General features: G+C 35.2%; 1 protein-coding gene across 1 annotated transcript; it reads left to right on the plus strand.

The window, feature by feature from the left end:
- The first annotated feature begins 6,612 nt into the window (after positions 1 to 6,612).
- Positions 6,613 to 8,155, plus strand: LOC129239186 (proteasome activator complex subunit 3). The gene is made up of 3 exons (XM_054874522.1): positions 6,613 to 6,807; positions 6,875 to 7,241; positions 7,316 to 8,155. The coding sequence occupies exons 1-3, from the start codon at positions 6,784 to 6,786 to the stop codon at positions 7,681 to 7,683; spliced, it is 759 nt and encodes a 252-aa protein (XP_054730497.1). The 5' UTR covers positions 6,613 to 6,783; the 3' UTR covers positions 7,684 to 8,155.
- Positions 8,156 to 17,977: the final 9,822 nt, after the last annotated feature.

The following is a 17,977-nucleotide window of genomic DNA, read 5'->3' on the forward strand; positions in this document are numbered from 1 at the left end:
ATCGACCTGCCCTTATATATATATATATATATAATCAGAAAGTACCGGGAATGTTTAAATAAAAGAAAACAGAGTTAAATCTCAGGCAAATTTATTTTATCTCTTTCAAAATATGACCCATCTGAAGCAATATACATGTGCCAACGTTTAACCCAATCCTCCGTGCACCCCTGGTAGGCCGACGAAGGGATGGCCTTCAGCTCCCTCGTCGCATACTCTTTGATCTCCTCTATCGACTGTAAGGAGATTTCCATGAAGTGGTACCTTCAACTGGGGAAACAAAAAGAAGTCGCACGGGGCCATATCAGGTGAATCCAAGAACAGCTTGGCCACATTTCCGGCCGTTTGCGACGTACAGCATCGATCAAATGTTTCAAAACGGATAAATAATATTTTTTATTGACGGTCTGGCCCGATGGAAGGTACTCATGGTGCACTACTCCTTGGCAATCGAATAAAACAGTCAACATCACCTTCCCGGTACTTTTTGATCATAGGGTGTTTCTATTAACGCTAATGAGGTATTGCATGCTTATTAAAATTATGGCAGTGTGTGTGCGTCTTAAAGTCATTCCTCAAAAGGAGGGACCTACTGGATTTGTCTGTCGTTTGAACAGCTAATGTCGTCTCAGAACAGCCAATGGATTTTTATGGGATGCTTTTTCATTGCAAAAATCAACTCCAGGGGTTTGCTTTGGTCTGCCTAGGAGTGACCGCTATTAGAAAAACCATTTCCCAACATTTGGTATTTCATGCCCAAAATATGGTTAGAGATCGAAGCTTACCGAATGGTAGTCACACACAAGCCTCTTTCACTACGGCGGCCGCAGTTCGCTATGCTCCCTAAAAAGTCGCAAGTTTTCAAATGAATGAAATAAATTAATTCAAATAAAAATGGGGGCACACGACAATAATTATTACACGAAGATTTGTTTAAAATAAGCAAGCGGAGCCCAGCTTAACAATTAAAATGTGCACTAATTTAATTAATTTAAAAATCTTTTGTTACCCTGTAGTAAAATGATGAGGGTAAAAGACAACAGCACTAACAAAACAAAATGAACTTGTTTAAAAGGAATTAGCGCACACACATAATCCCGAGGGACAAAACCGTCTACCACCTCCTGAGTTGGGTAAAACAAGCATACAGCCAACGACCGTCTCTTTTAATCGTCCTTGCCCCTAACCGCCCCCAGCTAACTGGCATCGCTAATGATGTAACAGGAAATACGACTCACAAAGCTCCGCTGTCAACACCCTCATTGGCTTTGTTGTGCATTTTACCTAAAATGAGAGAATGTGCAGATGTTGTTTTTAGGGTATTGTGCCAGAGACTTTGGAAAATGAAACAATTGTATGCAGGCAGCAGCGACCAACAGGAAGAAGAAGAACAACAAATGAATTTTATTTCACAGACTAACCGAAACTTCGATTGACTAAAATGGGTACGTGTTGAAGGGATCATGTTGGGATGTTTAAGCGGGGATATGTGCATGAACCTGTAATGACTTTTGTTGTACAATAATACGACTCGAGTGATTGAAAAGAACAGGAAGAGAAGGTCAAGGACACAGAAAAGCATTTAGCAATGTACACTTAAGTGCATTTCCGCTTTTTTTAAAATACGATAGAAATAACCCGTCAATCTGGCATTTCAAATGAGAACTATCGATATATTAGGTTTGTTCATGAATCAAATAATTTATAACAATTGTTCTAAATTATCACGTTTTGGTGTTCATGTATCCAAAAAACTTGCAAAGTAGGGGAAAGTGTGAGAGCAAAATGGCATTTCATTTTAAGCGGAAGTTGCAAGTTTTACTGGATACATTTTTACTTATAAGAGCTTGCAACTTAGAAAAACAGCTGATCGCAAATGGTGATCAAAATGGAGAATCTAAGTAAATACAGGGTGGGCCATATAGCGTTAGCTTTTTGAACCACCAATTTTTTTGAGAATGGTAACACAAATGACATGTCAAATGTGTTCATAATTTACTTAAAGGTTTGACATTTACGAAATGGGACGCTATACGCTTGAACAAAATTGGGAAATATTGAAAACCTATTTCTAAAAATTGAAGAGGATGACATGGACGACATTTGGTTTCAACAGGACGGTGCAACTTGTCACACTGCCAAAGTTACACTCGAACTTTTGGCTACCGTTTTTGAAAACCGAATAATCAGCCGAAATGCCGATATCAATTGGCCGCCTCGGAGCTGTGATTTAAGCCCGTTGGACTATTTTTTGTGGGGAGCCGTTAAGGACAAATGCTATGCGAACCATCCAGAGACGATTGATGCTTTAAAACACGAAATCGAAGTTGTCATTCATGAAATTGGATCCCAAACAATCGAAAATGCGCTTAAAAATTGGGTTGATCGAATGGCCCACTGTAAAGCCAGTCGTGGCAGTCATTTGAACGATATTATTTTTCATTCATAAATGACAATGTTCAATCTTCAAAATAAAAAAAAAGTTTGAAAAAATATTGATTAGTTTTTTTTTTATAGCCGATTCAAAAAGAAAATTTTACATAGCCCACCCTAAATGGTTTTGGTAAAATTTATAAAGTTTATTTGAAGTCATATATTAAATAGGAATCGGTCAATGATATAGAGATATGTACTTACTTCTGAGCCACAGCCTCCCGTCACCTTTGCTGCAGTTTCCGAGACACAAGTCCAAAGCATTAAATGTATCTTTATGTTTTATGCTTGTATTTCTAGGTTATTACCTAATTTGACAAGATACATATGCACGGTAGGGGATTTTTATCGGCCGATAACTCTCCTTTCCCCAGTAGTGAAGACTCTTGAAGCCCTTTTACTCCCACTCTACAAGAGCAAGGAGTTCCGCAGGGTGGTGTCCTTTCATCCTTGCTTTTTAACTGCTATATCTCGATACCCTTTTACGCCCCAGAGGGAGTCTCCCTGGTCTGCGACGCCGACGACTGCACGATAATGGCAATGACATTGATACCCGGTGCCCCAAGGTAAACGACTACCTCGCCTGCCTTTCTCGCTTCTTCATTGCGAGGAACCTACAACTTTCTCCCAAGAACCCTCACCCCCACGACGACCCTCTTCACCACCTGAACAAAGGAGGTCTAACTGCAACTTAAGGTAAAAGTCGACGACACACCAATTCCAACTGTCAACAACATATCTTGGGAGTTACCTTCGACAGTTTGCTCTCCTTCTCAGCGCATACAGCCTCTATTGCCACTCATCTAACACCCTTCTCCCTCTGGATCCAACCAGTCGAAACTGCAAGTTTCCTGGACTACCGTTAGATGAGCTACACGAAACACTACACTGACAAGGCAAAGTTACTGCTACAACAACAACAACAGGATGCTACTCAATATTTCTAAAAGCGATTGAACCTAGCTCGACAATGGCAAGCCTTCTAGTACATTTCCGTCAGAAAAATGTTAATGAGAAATACGACGAAGTTGACTACTTTGAAGAAGTCGCTAATAATTTTTCTTTTTCGTCAATAAAGATTGGCTTATCGATGGCTCAAATACATCGTCCCCTTAGTATTAAAATAGCCTATAAATTTTTTGATGTTTTGAGAAAATGAATTTCAAACTTTTTGTCGAAAGTAGCTCTCACTCAAATCTCGTTATGTCTGTAAATATTTATTATTTTTTGACTGACGTTTTGACCCACTTTGTGGAACTAGAATTTGACAAAATTTTGACCACATATAAAATCGACGATGGAGAATCCAAAAATTCAATCAAAAAATAATAGCCTATGAGCACATAGGCTATTGTTATACTAAGGGGACGACATAAGGGAATATGTGATGGGCTCACTTTATGAATGAACTAGCAAACCCGGCCCCCTTCGCTGGGCACACTAAAATAGAATAGATATGGTTTAGAACAGAAAATATATGGTTTTCATATTATTTATTTCTTTATTCTTTATTCAAGCGCTTTGGCATAAACAATATTTTTTGTTTTTCTATTTGTTTTTGAGTAAATATAAAATATAAATTGAAAATCAGAAAAAAAGAAGATTGTTTTTAAATTTCAAATCGACGCATATGAATAAACAATCGTCTTTTTTCCTGATCATCCATGAATTTTTCGTTTCAATTTATATGTTTTATTAAGCATTGGAGCTTTTTTAACCATTATCCATTTATATTTTTCAAAAAAAAAAACGAAAAAAAATTTTTTTTCCACGAACACATAATTTCATTCGGATTTCACATTAAATTCTCAAATTTCGTAAGAAATTATTCACTGTTCCAAAATCCACTCCAAAAAAATTCACAAACAATTTTTACATGTTGCACTTACGTTTTTTCTTTATGGCATCCAAATCAGAAAGAAATATTGACACATTGTAACTCACACTGTCAATTTGACAGTTCAGTTCCGCCCCAAGCGTTAAAAAAGTAAGCGACATTATGGCTGGTTCAAAAGAACGCTGTACCCGTTGCCACTGCTCCGAATTACAACCAAACTTTACGAAACCCATTTTCAATACTTACTTAACAATGTGCGTAAGTTTGGTTTAATTCGGTGCAAAGACACGGCGGGTCCACGTTTTGGCATATATTTCCAGACCCTAGTCATCAATAGGTATGCAAATTACCCCGTATTAAAGCACTTATCAACAGCTTTCATTTGATATCCATATTGTACAACCACATTCTAGGGTCCACGTTTTGGTCTCTATCTCGAGACCCTAGTCATGGAGCGGATGGAAATACTCTGAACTAAAGCATTCACCAACAGCTTTCATTTGATACCCATATTGTACATACACAACCAAAGGTTACCCGGGTCCACGTTTTGACCTATATCTCGAGACCCCAGTCACGGAGGGGCATGAAAAATACTCTGTACTAATGCATTCATCAACAGCTTCAATTTGATATCCATATTGTACATACACATCCGAAGGTTACCCGGGTCCACGTTTTGACCTATATCTCGAGCCCTATTTCCAAAATAAAATATAATCGATGTTACTCGTGGATGATGTAGCTTTCGAATGGTGAAAGAATTTTTAAAATCGGTCCAGTAGTTTTTGAGCCTATTCATTACAAACAAACAAAGTTTTCCTCTTTATAATATTAGTATAGACGAGCTTTGCTTTGAAAGATTTGCACTTTCGTGTATTAATGAAATAGTTTCTGTTGTAGATCATTTTGGAATGTTTGGCACCAACGGGACCATCGATTTTGATTGATTTTGTGCCTCTGAAGGTAGTTTGTTTTTGTACGAACAATATTTGAAATTTCAATTGGTTCTCATCTGTTCACATTTCATTAACATTCTTTGTTAACAGTTTTTCAGTTTAGAGCTCGGCAAAATGTTATTTAACATTTGCGCGCTATCATTTCATTAACATCTCTGTTCTCATTTCATTAACATTCTGTGGTTTATCTAGCACGCCAATTATCATCAACAGAGGTCGCATATTGTTTAGCAAATACACATACCTGCAAAGAGTATACAGGAATACCAAATACTTTATTCCATAAGTAGACATAACTTTGCTGGGAGGTGCCTGTAATTTGGTTTGTACATTTCAGTAAATTTACCATTTATTTCTACCGGAGGTAGTCACCGGCTCAAGTTACCGGAACAACAAGTTCATATCCTGCCTAGAACTGTAACTTCAGCAACATTTGAAAACATTTATTGGAATGTTTTGCTGCTAAAACAGCAGCAATTGGAGAACTTCGTTATTTGGTCACATGATACACCCTATTGTTTGCTTTATCACATATTTCTCTGCTACATTATTGCTAATATTACAATTATGTTTAAATCAACGTTCACTTCAAATATTGCAATTGTAATATTAATAAACATTATTTTTTGTAATAATTTACCTCGAACATTAACGCGTCCTCCAGCATTTGTACATTCATTTCATTCTTTTTTTTGGGGTGATGGAATAATCAGAGAACGTAAGTTCATGAATTTATGTTCTCTGGAATAATGTGAACCGAATGCTAAGTAACTATGTTCCGTTATAACGCCGAAAGCGGATGTCGCCATAGCTATGTACGTACATACATACATATATTAATCAAAATCGAACGGTATTAATAAATTTTCCATTATTTTGAAATTTTCAACACTTGTTTCTATTTTGTATGTTGTAAATATATAAAAACTGTTGCATTTCATAATTAAATAGCCTTCAAATTCACTTTAAACTGCGGTAAAATAGGAGGTACGCGACGCTGCCCGCACTGATAACTAAATATTGACTTGTTTCACTTTATATTTTTATATTATATTCGCTGTATAACTAAAATCAGGCGCAATACCGCCTTTACATTTATAACAAATTTTCTCCTATTTTTACTTCAAGTTGTGCTAAATTCGAGCATTCAAAAATTTACGCGTTTACAATACAAACGTTACACGGAATGAAATAGCGCGAACAAATTTTTAACTATAACAACCTCTTGGCATTTACACGTACACACATACATATGCAACTGGCGATGACTACCGATGTCCTAATTTTTTGCTACATCAGGCACCAGCAACAAAAACTGCACAATAGCAATGTTACAATTTCCAAAAGAACTGATTTTCATATTAACAACCCCTGTTGTCGTGGGCACATGAGTCAGCCTGTACCGTTCAGCAACGTGCTTTGTTTCGCTACAACAATTTAGAAGCATCTTTTGCACCTTTCGACTGGCTAATCTAATACCAATTGTAGAAACTTCCACGAGGACCGTTTAAACTAAATTAATATAGCAAGTAAATAATTTAAAAACCAGCGAAAATGCCAGCCGACACCACAACCAAGGTAGGCACACTTCTTTTGTATAGTACAGGCATTCTTATAACATATTCTTACACGTTTCATTTTGCAGCAAGTTCAGGATTACAAAGACTCGCTAATCAAGAAAGCCGAACAGCTTATTATTCAGGGCTTTCCAGAGAAAATTGTCGAATTAAATGAACTTCTCGCCACGCCTATGTTCAGTGAGCGCAACTTCGATGAGGTGCATCAAGACCTTAACATTCCAACGCCAGATCCTGTTTTAGTAAACAACCACGCCGACTCGGCTGGCGACGGTGGTGACGCGGACCAGCCGGCGGCAAAGCGACCACGTATCGATCACTTTGTGCCTGGCACCAAAGTTATGTGCTTGCCTACCGGTTCGGTACCTTGTAATGAACCACTCTGCGAGATGATCAAAATCGTGAAACCCATCATACGCAAGCTTGTAGAAGATTGTAAGTAATGCCAACGGCAATGAATACCGTTTAGATGAAACTAATGAAAATATTTTGTAATTAATTTTCCACAGCCAACTTATTAAAAATGTGGATCTCATTTTTAATACCAAAAATCGAGGACGGCAACAACTTTGGTGTGTCCGTACAGGAAGATACGCTTGCCGAAATACAAGCAGTGGAATCGGAAGCTGCTGCTTTCTTCGATCAGATTTCGCGCTATTTTCTGTCGCGTGCCAAAGTCGTGTCGAAAGTGGCCAAATATCCACATATTGAAGATTATCGACGTGCTGTGGTGGAGTTAGATGAGAAAGAGTACTTGAGCTTATGGCTGGTTGTATGTGAAGTGCGAAATCGTTATTCATCTTTGCATGACATAGTCATTAAGAATTTAGAGAAACTGAAGAAGCCACGTTCATCCAATGCTGATAGCTTATACTAATAAGAAGCAAACGAAAACAAGATAAACCGTATTACAACCACAACAAAAACAAAACACAAGCATGGAGGCATGCGTAATAGTAAAAGAGTTGCGGTCAGGATTGAAAGTGTGTCACTCTGCGGCAATGGATAATAGAAAATTCAACGAACTGCAACAAATTAGAAGAAAGCAGTTTAGCAGAAAAACAATTAATCAGTGACACCACTTAAGATACCTGGTGAACGTAACCCAAAACAACTCTATAAACAGTTTATAATCTTAATGCTTGAACTTAGTTATGTAAAATATGAAATGAGACGTTAAAATATTAGCAAAACCCGTATATTTTGATTGTACTATACAATTTTTCCCCCCGTTTTTTTTTTTTGTGTAAATTTTGCCGTCATTTTGCATAAACTAAAAATAAGGTACGCGTACCGTACACACAGAAGAAAAGATATGAGTAAATAAAAAAAAATCGAATTTTACCAAATTTGCATTATTAACTCGGTAAATGCTGACTTGCGATTTTTTTTACAACTTGCGATATGTAATTAAAATTTTTGAAGGTTTAAGTAGCTGAGACAGTAATGTATTTCATAATTAAATGAGATTTTAGTTATGAGACAAAAATTATGCTCTTTCATGGCTGTCACTCACTTTAGCAGAGAGCGTAAATTCATAAGAATTTCCGTTCTCTGACTTCAGCAATGTTCGCCAAAACCAGAGAGGATGTTTAATAGAGAGGACTGCGTTTCCACGACAGTCGGTTCTATGTAACCGAAACGGCCCGGATTTATATCCGGCCAAGGACTGTCACTCCAGCAGCATTCACCGTATGTAAGTATGGGGAATGTTTATGCTGATACAACAACAACAGGATGTTTAATGATGTTAACATCGCGGATTTGCACTTGGAAAGTTTACTAATAAAAATACCATGCCGTTACAACAACTGCAACTTCTAACTGTTTCATAAATTATGTGATAACATCTGTACAGGGATTTGCGGAACGCCTTAGGTGAAATGGTTGAAGGGCCAGTCTGGCACTCCTCAAGTAGCACTAAAGCCCCTTAATCGCATATACCGGCTATAGAATGATTCGTGTAACGTATGTAGGTGCGCGGCCGCCGAAGCCGAATGGGATGGTGCGTGACTATCATTCTGAAACCGCGGACATGAAACATCAAATAAATATTAGGAAAGGTTTTTGCTATTATTGAACGCCCCTCGGCAGGCAATGGTAAATATCCGAGTGTATTTCAGTCATGAAAAGGTGGTCTATTCGGAGGCGGCACAAAATTATAAGCGCCTCCATTTGTGGAACACCATCACGACGCACACTACAAATAGGAGTAGGAGCTCGGTGAAACGTTCAGTAAAGCGTGTAAGCACCTAAGCATATAAGATAGGTAAAATTTGTATGCCTGCTGGATCGACTGAAGAGACTGGGTTCCGACTATCGTGGGTTCTACGTTGCCGGAGCGGAGCTCCGACTATCGTGCGTTCTACGTTATCCGGGGAATGTTTATACTGCTACAACAACAATATGATTGACACTTGGTGCTGTGCTAATGGGTTATCGGCAAACCACACCAAAATTGGTATTGTCCTCTTTACCAGAAGGAGGAAGCTTAGTGGACTCATTCTGCCTAAGCTAAAAGGAGTTACAATCCAGCTATCCAAAGAAATCTAACATTTTGGAGTAATCCTCGATAGTAAACTTCCTTGGAGGTCACACATTGAAACAAAGACATCCAAAGCGCTGAAGAGAAAAAAAACGATTTCATTTTGTGCCTTCTACCTTTTGCTGGGCGCTCGGTGCGATATGGAAAAATTTCTTACGCTTTAAGGCGATCGGGTTCACAGCATAAATATAGTAAAAATAGTCTAATTGGCTGATGGGTACGGCGTGTGAACAAAACCATAGTCCAACACGTCTGTGCTTGCTTTTTTTTTGTAATTGAAGGCTGAAGGGATATTTTTTTCTATCATACTTTGAACTTTAAGTACTTAGAATTTACCAGTGAGTGGAATGAAATGTTTTTATGTACTTACATGCGTGTGTAGGAGAATTTTGATTTAAAAAGAGGTACAGTGAGCATGGCCGCACACCGCTTCGACGTGAGAAGTTGTAACTTAAAGGGTTAGGGGTAGTCAGAATTTTCAAAAAAAAAAAAAATTTGATTTTTGAAAAAAATGGATTTTTTTGAGTTTTCTTAAAGTTTAATATCTTTAAAATATTGTGTGAAAAGTTGAAGTGAATCCGACAAATACGTTTTGAGTTATTCAACAATTAACAAATGGCGCTCCGGCGCTCCGGTTCGCTAGCAGAACTTTAAATGCGTTTTTCTCAAAACTATGTTTTTTGAACTGGTGATCATTGTAACTTAAAAACCGTTTGGCAGATTTTAATAAAATTTATACAGCTTTAGAAAAATATAAAAAAACTTGTGTCTGATAGAAGGATTTTATACAAAAAAATTTTTTAAACAATCAACTGTCGGTTTTTTTTTGAAAATCTCAAAAATACGAGGCGTGTTTTTGAAGTAAGTATCGTTTTTAAATTACGCCGCCACAGCGCACAGTGGTCCGACCAGAAGGCGTTGGCGGACAAAATTCAAAAACTCATTTAATTAAGCTGAAAACATATATTTAGGGGTTTTAAGGATCAGTGATGACGAACCTGACCTTAGTTTTAGCAAATTTTAAATTCATTGAATACTATAAATACATTGTTACTTCCGTAATTAGCTGGTGAGTTCATTTTTACATTTTTCACGACCCCAGAGAGTACCACGTGGAGGTTTACGGTAAGGTTATTCTCTCCTCATTTTTTTTTTTTTTGTTTTAGATTTTTTTATTTTTTATTTTTTTTTTTTAATTTTTAAATTTTTTTTTTTAATTTTTAATTTTGTTTTTATTCTTATTTTTAATTTAAAATTTTTTTTTTGTTTTAGTTTTTAAATTTTTTTTGGATATTTAGTTGTTTTTTTGTTTTTCATTTTTAATTTTTTTTTTATGATTCAGAATACTCGGTTTCGGATGAGCTGTTTTCTGAGGCTGGATCATTTTTCAAATTTTTGAAAATGGATTTGGCTTGTTTTTCGGAACCTTAGTTTTTGTAATTATAACTACATCTGATGAACAAAGCAAAGCATTTAATAAATCTGTCATTGTTTTTTTAGTTGTCTCTTAATGCTGATGGGGTCTGTGATGTCTTTTTCTGTCTTTTACACAAAATTGTATAAGCCATATGTAACGTTTTGCCTGTGGGTAAATGCACAAAAGCTACATTATTTTTCATTTGCGCAACTTTGCGCAACAGGTTTCAGTTTGAGATCATAGCTGAAATATGTGGCTACATCACTCATGTTGAGTTCAAGTGGACCGGTGTGGACCACTCGAAAAAATGATCTTTAAAAAAAAAAAATTTCGAAAAATTTTGAAATTTCAAAAAAAAAAATTGGATTTTGTATCACAACTTAAGAGAATTATTACTGTTTCCGTTAATATATTCAATTATCTTTTTTTTTCAATATTTGGTTCACAATCAAATGGTAATATTTATTTGCAGACATGAAAATGGAACTCTTGTATGAAGTACGATTTGCATACAATTTCATGATTAAAGTCAAAAAACTACAATGAAAAATTTTTTAAATTAAGTAATATTTTCAGGAAATCTACCTTGAATATTTAAAAAAACATCTGCATTATCATATTTTTATTTCAAAAATGTTGAAAAATTGAATTTTGTCCGGCCGCCGGACCACTGTGCAGCGCTGCGGTCGCTGTTTAGCGCATGCGCGTCGTGTAGTCACATCTGTTGGGAAGCTACAGACGCCATTACGAAACCATCTACGTCTGTTTGCGTGATTTTAAAATGCCTCCACCTATTGAGAATCCCACCGACTGTGAAGTGCGTGCTGGAATACGGTTTCTCTGTGCTCAAGGCTTCAAATCAGTTGGCATTCATCAGCAAATCAGTGAAGTGTATGGTGAAAACATTATGAGTTATGGAATGGTGCGGAAATGGGTTAGGGCCTTTAAAGATGGCCACACAAAAATTCATGATGAAGAACAACAGTGGGAGACCTTCAGTCATTACCGATGAAAGACAAAGTGAAAACGACTGTGAAGCAGTGGTTGTCTAATCAGGCGGAATCTTCTTTGACGATGGCATACAAAAGCTGGTCCCAAGATACGATCAATGCCTCAATAGTAATGGGAATTATGTAGAAAAGTAGAGTAAAGTATGGTCTTTCAAGTCAATAAATTATTGTTGGAAAAAATTTACCTGTTCTTTTTTATGTCAAAACGATACTTACTTTAAAAACAAGCCTCGTATTTCCTGTGGCCGCCATATTGTTAATTTTGAAAAAAAAAAATAAATCGATCAGGCACAAGATTATCTATTATAAAACTAGTTTCTCTTGCCCAATTGATTTTAGTTGAATCTCAAAGGACTTGTGATGATCACCGCAAGGGACTTCTGGAGAAACGGACTCCACACAAACCGCGATAACTTTTATAGATATATATATATATATTTTTTTTTTTTTAATTTTTTTTGAAGCATGACCCAAATTGGGGGATATCAGAATTCGTTTTAGAGGTATGGTTCCTTCGGCAAAGTTTCTTATTTTAATCCCTAGAATACGATTTTCACAGAGCAATGTGCGATTTTTAAATCGAACCGCCCTAATAAATATATATATATACATATATATAGCCAAACACCCAAAACGGGTGTAAGCGTCAATTAGGAGGACGGCGTGCGTCTTGATGTTGTTCCATGGATGGAGCTACTTTTAAGCCGACTTCGAATAGGAAATGGTTTTTTTTATGAGGAACCCTGGCAGAAATACACTCGAAGATTTGCCATTGCCTGCCGAGGAGTGTCCGCTGTTATAAAAAAACGTTTACTATGATGTTGTTGTTACATGCACGGAGATTCGAACCTACGCACCTTCTAATGGTAGTGAAAGTACAAAATTTGGGTAAAGATTTTGGTAGTTGATCGCACTTAAAGCACTTTTCTGGTCCAGAATTTCGAAAACATCGTTTTTTTTCATGTTATGATAGTTCATACTTTCAAAAATATATTTACTTGCAAATTTTTGTTTTGAAATTCATTGTAATTTAGACGTTACAATTCTTTAAGACTAGACCTGTTTGAAGTACGACGCCCAGGTATAAGCGCGTTAACCGTGTTTTTCTCGAAACTAATTTTCCCGAATTAGCGTTGGTAATTTTTCAGAAGTGCTTAACCGATTGATTTGAATTTTTAATAAGTTATTGAGCAGACTTGTGGAATTATAATTTTATAATCAATTTTTAAATTTTTTTTTAAGAGCGAGAACGTGAAAAAAATCCTTTTTTTTTTTTGTTTTTTCAATAAACAGATGAAATATCAAGAAAAACAATTTTTTGTTTGTAAATCTGCTACCCACCATAGCGACATATCTCCTGATGAATAATCGACCGAACTTTTTTTTCAGACGTACCTGAGCAGCCCAATCAATTACGGCAGTGACATGTGTTACGTCAGGGAAAGCAATTTTTTTTTATTATTGTCATTGCAAAAAATATTTTTTTTTGTAAATAAAGAATTGATCTAATGAATAAAAATTATCTTCAATTGATGCCGATTTTTTTCTTCAATTTTGAACGACTTAAATTTTCACGTCTCTAAACCAGAAAAGTGCCTTAAATTATTACCAAGCAGAAAAATTAATTTTATTTTCATAATATTGCCAAATTTTGTTTTTTCACTCATTTTATATTTACTTTGCCATCAATTAGAAAAAGAAAAATAAAATAGATAAAAAAATTGAAAAAAGTAAAATAAAATAAAATTAAAGTAAAATAAATTTAAAGAAAGTAAATTGCAATAAAAAACTTAAATAAAATAAAATAAAATATAAACAAATAAAAAATATTAAAACAAAATAAACTTAAAAAAAAATCTAATTAATAAATCTATGAATAAGTTCGTGCGGTTTTTTTTCGAAATTTGAATTTCGGATCATTCCCATGGCTTTTAAACGTTTGGAAATGGTTGATTGATCAACTCCCAAAGTTTTTGCAACCTCTTCTTGCGTTTGAGCCGGATCTTGATCGAGCAATTCCTCCAATTCGGTATCCATGAACTTTGGCGGCGCGGCCAAAATCACCACTTTTAAAGCGTGCAAACCACTTCTGGCACGTTCGCTCAGCTAGAGCATGCTCACCATAAACTTCCACCAAGATACGATGACTTTCGGCTGCTTTTTTCTTCATATTAAAATAATGAAGAAGAATTCCCCGCAAAAACACATTATTTGGCACGAAATTCGACATTTTCAAGTGTGGTAAAAATATTGTTGTTTACGCTTCAAATAAAAAACTTATACTGACGTTTGTGCCTTACGACAGTAGCTCTCCAATGAATGTTTGGAAATGTGGATCGATGGAATAATAATCAAGTTACGCCATCTGTTGTAAAACCGCACGAACTTATCCATATTAAAAAAAAAAAACAAAAAAAGAAAAATATAAAATAAAAAAATTAAACAAAAACATTGACATTACTTTATTTACCAACAAATAATTTGAGAAATGTTCTATGTTGTTGCCCTGCGTTAGCTAGAATCCGAATGAAATGCTCGACAATATGAGAAGTTGGAATGTCTCTTGCGGCTTAAGTTTCACGGCTTGCTTAGATTCGCAAAGGACGCAGACTTATTACACGAAATTTATTTACTACAAAGACGCGTTAAGGTACAGCTCATGACAAAAATTAATTTTATTTCCAAAATATTGCCAAATTTTGTTTTTGCCACCACTTTATAAGTATTTACTTGGCTTTGAAATAGAAAACATATTTCAAAATTTCTGTAGAAACTAACCTCTACGAATACCAAAAACCCGCAAACCGCGGGTATCGACAAGCGCGTACTTCTGCAAAAAAAAATTAAAAAAAAAAAATTGAAAAAAAAAAAAATAAAAATCAAAAAAAAAACCATACCCAATCTCCATTAAAGAAATTACATTTTTAGACATATTTACAAATATATATATTTTTTTAGACAAACACATTTCACAACTCTGGTCACAATTTCAATCGCAGTTGTTGAAAAATTTGCATTAAAAAATGTATTACACAAAATAGTAACTAATACAAAATAAATTAGGTGTATCTTAAATAGATTTATAATAATAGTTAAAAATATTTATATGAACTTAAACACAAAATAGAAAAAAATCTGCGCGCACGGCTTACAGTGATTTTCACTTATTACTCATATATTTTCATATATATACATACATAAGGGGTAACTACATACATACATTTTGCTTAATTCATGTACATACAATAATTCTTCACTGCTTCGCTATAAAAAAAGAAAGAAGTTCGAGCTCGGTTTTCCAATTGCTTAAAATATACAGGGTCGCTGGGGCAATTAATGCTAAATATAAATGTTTTATAAATTTACAAATGTTTCACACTCTTCTGTATTTACAATTTGTTGAATATTTTGTTACTTTTCTTCTTCTTTTCCTTTTTTTTTTTTGAATGTTTTATTTAGTCGTTTTTCTACAATTTATCCTTTTATTCTATGCCTATTTCACACATAAATTTGTTAATTAAGCAAATTTGTATGCTTTTAATTTAATTCTTAATTTTATTTCACTGCACAAAGTAAATATTTTCACGGCCCACCTACTTTATATGAAGCGTCATCGTTATCTAGATGTATTTTATAAATACGTATGCATGTATTTGTGTGTGTGTATATATTTAAAATTCGAAACGATGTGTTTTCACTGTGCAGGGGCTTAAACCTAACCTACAAATCGTTGCCTAACTTACTGAAATTCTATATTCAATTCGCTACATCAACTTTTATGCACTTCTAAAACAACAACTGCCCTGCAATGCTGTGAAAACCTTAGCGTCAAGGATGGCATCGTCTATGCGTGCGAGTGCAATAAATAATATGTGCAGTTATTTTGTTGCGTGGAACCACTTCTGACCGTTGCCTACTTTTCGGCAGTGTTTCGTTTTTAATAGCATTACAAGGCAATTGTTGCTTTCGGGAACGGTTATGAGCTCTTAAACTAAAGTAATTCACTCAGGCAATTTACAACAAATACTAGTGAAAATAAATTTGTAGATTGGCAGTTTGTTCATCTATAGTTAACGCTAAACTAAATTAAGAAAATTTGCTTCGTGAGACTCTACTGAAGTTTTTTGTTACCGATTGTATTAACATTTGAGAAAACTTAAGGTTGAAACTAGTGAAGGCAGAACAAAGCAAAAAAAAAAAAATAAAATAAAAATTCAAAAAAATTACACAAACCAAAAAAAAAAATCAAAAAAAATATAAAATATAATAAAAAAGAAATAATTTACAAAGAAAAAATTATAAAATAAAAAGTAAATATAAAATAATAAATAAATGAAGAAAATATAAACAAAAATAAAAAAGACAATATAGGAAAAAAATAAACTAAAAATATAAAAGAAATACATTACAAAAAATAAATTATAAAAAAAAAAAATAGTTTAAAAAATAATAATAAAAATTAAAAAAAAAAATAAATTAAGAAAAAATAATAAAACAAAAAAATTAAAAATAAAAAAAACATATATAAATTGAGAAAATACATATTTTTCCCAACTCTCAAAAAACAACTAATTTAAGTCAAATAATAGTAAAAAATTGAACGAAATAAACAAACAAACAAATATTACAATATTAAGAAAAAAATATAAAAAAAAACTATAAAAAGTAAAATAAAGCAAAAAAAAAAAATTATATAAAAAAATTCTCATTAATTTATTTCCCAATAAATCGTTTGAGAAATTAATAAAAAATTCATAAATATTTTTAGAATTCTCCATAATCAACAAATAAAACTCTAGTGATACTAAATAATGGAACAAAGTAAAAAATAAAAATAATAAAATAATATCAATCAACGAAATGTATAAAAAAAAAAAATAAAATAAAAAAATAACGACCAACTAGTGGCGATTTACGTTTGTGTTAACCGCTTCAAGCTGCTGACGAATTTCACCACATTAGTGATATTTAAGTCCGCAATGTCTGCTGGTGTAGCGAAAAAGTGAGAGCCCAGATGTTTAAACCTTGGCCCGATGAGAGTAGGGCAGCTGAGAAGAAGGTGCTGAGATGATTCCACCTCGTCCTCGTCCAGACAGCTTGTGCAGAAAGGGCTTAATGCAATGCCAAGCCTCAGCGCATGGACACCTAACTGACAGTGTACGGTGAGGATACCTACCAAATTCGATAGCTGTGGCTTTGTTAGACTTAGAAGTCTTCTCTCGAACGCCCCCGATCTACCCGCGTCCAGAAGAACCTCGCGACTTTGTACGTTTGCGCACTAGCCCAGCGCTCGCTGAGTTGACGCAAGGCCCATCTTTCCAGTAGCAGACGACAGGTTCTTAAGGCAACTCCATTCCTCTCATATTGCGATGAAGACCAGTATTGAAGGAAGCCAAGGGTTCCCCGTCTTGCCAACTCATCGGCCCAGCAGTTTTCCTCTACCCCGCTATGACCGGTAACCCAAATGAGCCTAATATCGAAGTATTCCAATGCAATCGAGAGGGAAGTTAGGCATCTTCCGACTAATTTTGAACACCTAAACCTTCTAACTTTTTATGTACAAATGTTTGTATTTAACAAATGATCGCGCATTTTGCGCTAACTGCTCCACTACTCATCTGTTCAAGTTCAGAGTAGCGGTGAGAGCAAAAATGAAAACTGGGAAGTAGCGAAGCAGTTTCAATCAATCTTTTCAAGTAATCTTTTCTTCATATTATCGCGAGTGCACTGTGTGCGAGTGAAGACTACAATGGTTAATTCCAAAGTAAAACCCCTAAACAGACTACAGAGAAGTGTGTCAAGCTCACACATCACAGGTGCTGTGAGACCGACATCTGGTGATGCCCTTAATGCCATTCTGAACTGGCCACCTCCAGATTTTCAAATTCGGAAGGAAGCGATGAAGGCGGCGTACAGGCTCAATTTAAACGGAGTGCCAGATGACAATCGGGTGCCTTTTGTTAGCTTCTGTAGGAAGTATGATGTTTTGATCCCAGATAGGGATCAATGGTTAGGCCCAGAGAGCCTAGTAATGGGATATCAGCACACTTTCTACACCGACGGATCCAAAACCAGTGATAGTAGCGGATCTAGATGGTACTTAGATGAAGACACTAAGTACTCCTATGCCACAGAACAGTTGGACACGGTATTCTTTACGAAAGTCTATTCCATCTTGGATGTGGCGTACTGGATAATT

Source organism: Anastrepha obliqua, chromosome 2 (genome assembly GCF_027943255.1).
Source record: "Anastrepha obliqua isolate idAnaObli1 chromosome 2, idAnaObli1_1.0, whole genome shotgun sequence".
Classification (NCBI taxonomy): Eukaryota; Metazoa; Arthropoda; class Insecta; order Diptera; family Tephritidae; genus Anastrepha; species Anastrepha obliqua.